The sequence below is a fragment of the Hipposideros armiger genome, unplaced genomic scaffold, assembly GCF_001890085.2.
Source record: "Hipposideros armiger isolate ML-2016 unplaced genomic scaffold, ASM189008v1 scaffold_93, whole genome shotgun sequence".
Taxonomy (NCBI): domain Eukaryota; kingdom Metazoa; phylum Chordata; class Mammalia; order Chiroptera; family Hipposideridae; genus Hipposideros; species Hipposideros armiger.
In genome coordinates this window covers 1,973,274-1,977,534 of record NW_017731443.1, presented here as the reverse complement: position 1 = coordinate 1,977,534, position 4,261 = coordinate 1,973,274, and the positions used below count along the sequence as shown (strand labels likewise).

Below are 4,261 nucleotides of genomic sequence, written 5' to 3'. Positions count from 1 at the left end.
GCTCTGGGTTTTTATTTTTGACCCTCCCCACCAAAGACAGCTCAGTTTCACAGTTATAGCTTCCAGATCAGTAAATATCTCCAGGACAAAAATTGTTTTGAATTCTGGGCTTACCTCTTTGGATTTTAGCTTCCTAAACATTGGCCCAGTAATTTCGCACTATATTATTTGCTTTTCAATGGTTTTAAGTTTGTTTTTGTTTTTGTTTTTTTTTCACTTTCTCTGATATTTAGTTTGTCTTAGTGGAAGGGTTGGAATTAAATACCTACCCAGGGGCCTATCTCCCATTAACTACCTGAATGTAATATTAAGAAGATCCCCAAGATTTCATTTCTATTTCTCCCCGCCCCCACTGGGTAATAGCAATCCTATTACCCCTTGACAATAAGAGTCAATCACCCCAGCCAATAATGGTACCCTCTTTTTACCTTCTTGCCCAGTGGATGTGGACTGCAAAATGACCCACTGGCAGTCTCAGCTCCTTATTTAGAGAAATCATTATTGTGCCCCCTGGAGGAAGCATTCCTCTCTTTCGTCCTCAAGGCTCTAGATCAGCAAAAGCTGAGTCACAGAAACAGGAAACATTTTGCAAAAGTGTCATTAGTTGAGATGGCAAGTGGCTGCACCCTCCCCTCCCCCACTTCCACTCCTTGATTCCTGTCTACAAGAGAAACACTATATACTGGTCACTGGTCACTTCTTAGAGCATGTAGAGCATCTACTGTTCAGTGATGTAGCATTTCTTAAAAAAAAATTCTACAAGACCCAAAAGTCTTTGATGCTGGGCTCATAAACTGCCTTTCCAATTGTACAGAACTAGCCTACTTAGTGTTACTCATATTTTATTTTAAAACTTTACTGAACTATACATACAGGAAAGTACACAAATCTTGTGTAGTTCAATTCATTTTTACCAAGTGAACAAACCTGTGTAACCACTACCCAGGTGAAGAAAAGGAATATTACTAGCAACTCAGCAGCTACCTCATACCCTCTCCTTGTCACTGTCCTCTAAAGGTAACCACCCTACTGACTTCTATCCCCATAGATTAGTGTGTCTGTTTATGTGACTTTATATAAATGGAATCATACAAGATGTCCTCTTTTAAAACTGACTTCTTCTATTCGATATTCAGTTTTTGAGATTCATTCATGTTCTGTAGCAATAGTTTATTCTTTTCATTGTTGATTACTACATTCTATTCTTGTGGGCATTTGGGATGTTTCCAGTTTGGGGCTATTGCAATTAATGCTATTGTGAACATTCTTTTTTTTTTTTTAAGATTTTTATTGGGGAATTGGGGGGATAGGAACAGTGCTGGGGAATTGGGGGGAGGGGAACAGACAAGTTGCTGTCATTTTTTTTGTTGTTCTTCAATCTAGTTGTGGAGGATGTTGCTTCACTGGCCCAAGTTGGCACCATCATTGCACTCTTCCCGGTCGAGGCAGATCAGTCACAGGCTTCTGGACGGCCACTCACTGCGGCTGCTGGCCGCTCACGCTGGCTGCTGGCTACATACGGTAGCCCATGGCAACGCACTGCCACAGGGGCTGCAGCCTACGCCGTCACCGGCGACTCATGGCATCTCAGCTCCAGGTTGAGCTGTTGTTCAGCATCTTAGCTGTGGAGGGCAGTGTCACTGGCCCCCATATGTGGGATCCGAACCGGGGCCCTCTGGCATCCCAAGCCAGTTCTTAACCATCGCGCCACTCGGCCGGCCCTGTTGTGAACATTCTTGTACATGCTTTTTGGTGTATATATAGATCCACAAATGGAAATGCTGGATCAGAGTATGTGAATGTTCAGCTTTAGTGCTAGCACACTGCTTTTGTCAGCTCAGGCTGCCATAACAAAATACCAAAGACTAGGTGGCTTCAACAACAGACATTTATTTCTCACAGTTCTGGAGGCTGGGAGTCCAAGACCAAGGTGCCAACAGGTTCAGTTCCTGGTGAGAGCCAACTTCCTGTCTTGTAGACATCTGACTTCTTGCTGTGTCCTCACATGGCTTTCCTTATGGAGAGAAATCAGTCTTCTTCTTCTAAGGACACTAATCCCATCATGAAGGTCCCACCCTCATGACCTCACCTCACCCTAATTACCTCCCAAAGGCCCCACCTCCAAATATCATCACATTGGGGGTTTGGGCTTCAACGTGAATTTTTTTTTTGGTGGAGGCGGAGGGTGGGGGTGGGGGTGTGAACAAACATTTAGACCATAACACATACTTCTGACTCTTGCATTGGAGTCACCTCTGGTACCCTTTGTCCTCACAATCATTCAGTTCCCAGGGGTAAAAGAGTATACCAGTATTATCTCTGGTTTTTCTTCCAGGCTGCTGACACCTATTCTGCAAGTTTGGAGGAAGGTAGACAATGACAAATACGTCACAACTCTCATCTGCCAAACCCAATTTTAAGGCACAGTGATGGCAAGATGTGCTCTGATTCTGAATTATTAAAATGGGGAGAGAGGACACGGAATATGTGCATCTTGGAAATGATGACATAAGGTATATGACAGAGACAAGACCAAGCCCTGGAGACTCTGACAGTTATACATGGAACAGAGGATGGAGAGCCAGAGAAACAGGCTGAAGGAACTGACAGTGTGATAGGAGGACGGCTGGGTGCATGTCTCAGAAACCTGGAGCTGAGTTTGATAAAGGATGGAACGGCCACTTGTGTCATGGGGGTTGACAGGTTGTTGGGGACAGAGGAGATCTCTAAGTCTGTTGAAATGGAGGTCATGGTGACTTTGTTAGGAGCTATTTCAAGTGAACTGGTGGGGGGGGGGGATCTCCATTAAATTGGGCAGAAAGACTTGGAAATAAGTCAACAGAGATAGGGAGTATAAACAGAACACTTGCTATGAAAAGGTAAAAAGAAATAGGGTGATAATTGAAGGCAGACATGGGCTTAAGGAAGAGCTTTGCTTTTTTTAAAGAGAATATTAAGCCATGTTTGTACACGAATTTGCGTGGTTCAACAATGAAGGAGAAATGAATGGTACAGATGGGAGAGGAATAGTTGCAGGAGGGGAAGTTCTTCAAAACCTAAGTGGAGGGAACAAGCTTAGATAGGAGTAGGAAGCAAGAGAGGTGGGTACCAGTGAAGTTGGTGGCTGAGTTTGGTGGCAGGAAGGTGAGGTAACTTTTATCAGACCCCAATATTTAAGCCAAAGAGCTGCTCAGTTCTAGGCGTTAATTTTCCTCTCCCTAAAATGGGAATCTGTTTAGTGGCCCAAGTGGACTATGCACTCACTACTCTTACCTCCCGCTACCGACCTGTGACTGAGAGCAAAGGGTTAACCACGAGATTAAAGGTCGGGAGGTTGCAGGACGCATGCACTCGATCTAGCCCATCTTTGGAACTGCCAGTTTTCACAACCTCTAGCCTTCTCCTTTCTGGACCAGGGTAGATCCTCTTCCCTCCCTCCTCCCACTCCTCCAAATGGAAGACGCAGGGCTCAAGCAGGAGGCTCGGGGCGCGCGCCCGTAGCCATCGCGCCTGCGCGTCGGGCTCCTCGGCTCTCGGGCTCTGGCGAGCAGGCTCGAAGCTTGTTCTCCGTCGCTCGCTCGGGCACGCGCGCGCGCTCGGGCGGCGCCTGCGCAGAGGGACGAGGAAACTAGGTTCCCCGTTAGGTCCCGGCGCCTGCGCTCTGAAAGGCTCCGGGCCTCCCGGCCTGAGAGAGAGGAGCAGGGAAGATGGCGGCCGTGGTGGAAAATGTAGTGAAGCTGTGAGTGGTCATTTCTTTCTCTCCTAGAGGCCGGGAGGTCTTGTAAGGAGCTTGGGAGGACGGGGCTGTGCGGGAATGGACGAGGCGAAGAGAGGGTAGTGCCGGGGGAGGCCATGTTGCGACTCCTGTGGAGGGCGACAGGAGACTCCGGAGAAGACGCTGCGCTTCTTTGGAAACTTGTGGAGGCCCTGAGGGGGGCACACGGGAACTCTTGACGGGCAGCTTCCCTGGGCTGTGTGGGGCTGTGCGGTCTCAGCGCTCCTTCAGGTTTACGGTTTCCAGAGTATGGCTCTCTCGTTGCGTACGAGAGACACAGTCCCGGGGTCGCTTCTAAGACGCCGCAGTTCGGAGGAGCCGGGCCGAGGGCAGACCCGGGAACGACCAGTGTCCCCGCGAAGCCCGGCCATCGACCCCTCCCAGTCGGCTATCCGCAGCCGGCCCTGGAGCAACAGGCGCGGCAGCTCTACGCGATTAAGCACCGCGGGGCTGCCCCGTGACGTGTGTACGTGTGTGTGTGTGTGT

At 48.5% G+C, this 4,261-nt stretch overlaps 1 protein-coding gene across 2 annotated transcripts in view; it reads left to right on the top strand.

Moving 5' to 3' along the window:
• Positions 1 to 3,631: 3,631 nt before the first annotated feature.
• The window catches only part of DPF2 (double PHD fingers 2), a 20,916-nt gene continuing 20,286 nt past the window's right edge, over positions 3,632 to 4,261 (top strand). For both annotated transcript variants that reach the window (XM_019645563.1, XM_019645562.1), the window contains exon 1: positions 3,632 to 3,739. In XM_019645563.1, coding sequence (XP_019501108.1) covers positions 3,708 to 3,739 — 32 coding nt within the window. In that variant the 5' untranslated portion in view covers positions 3,632 to 3,707. The remainder of the gene's footprint in view (positions 3,740 to 4,261) is intronic.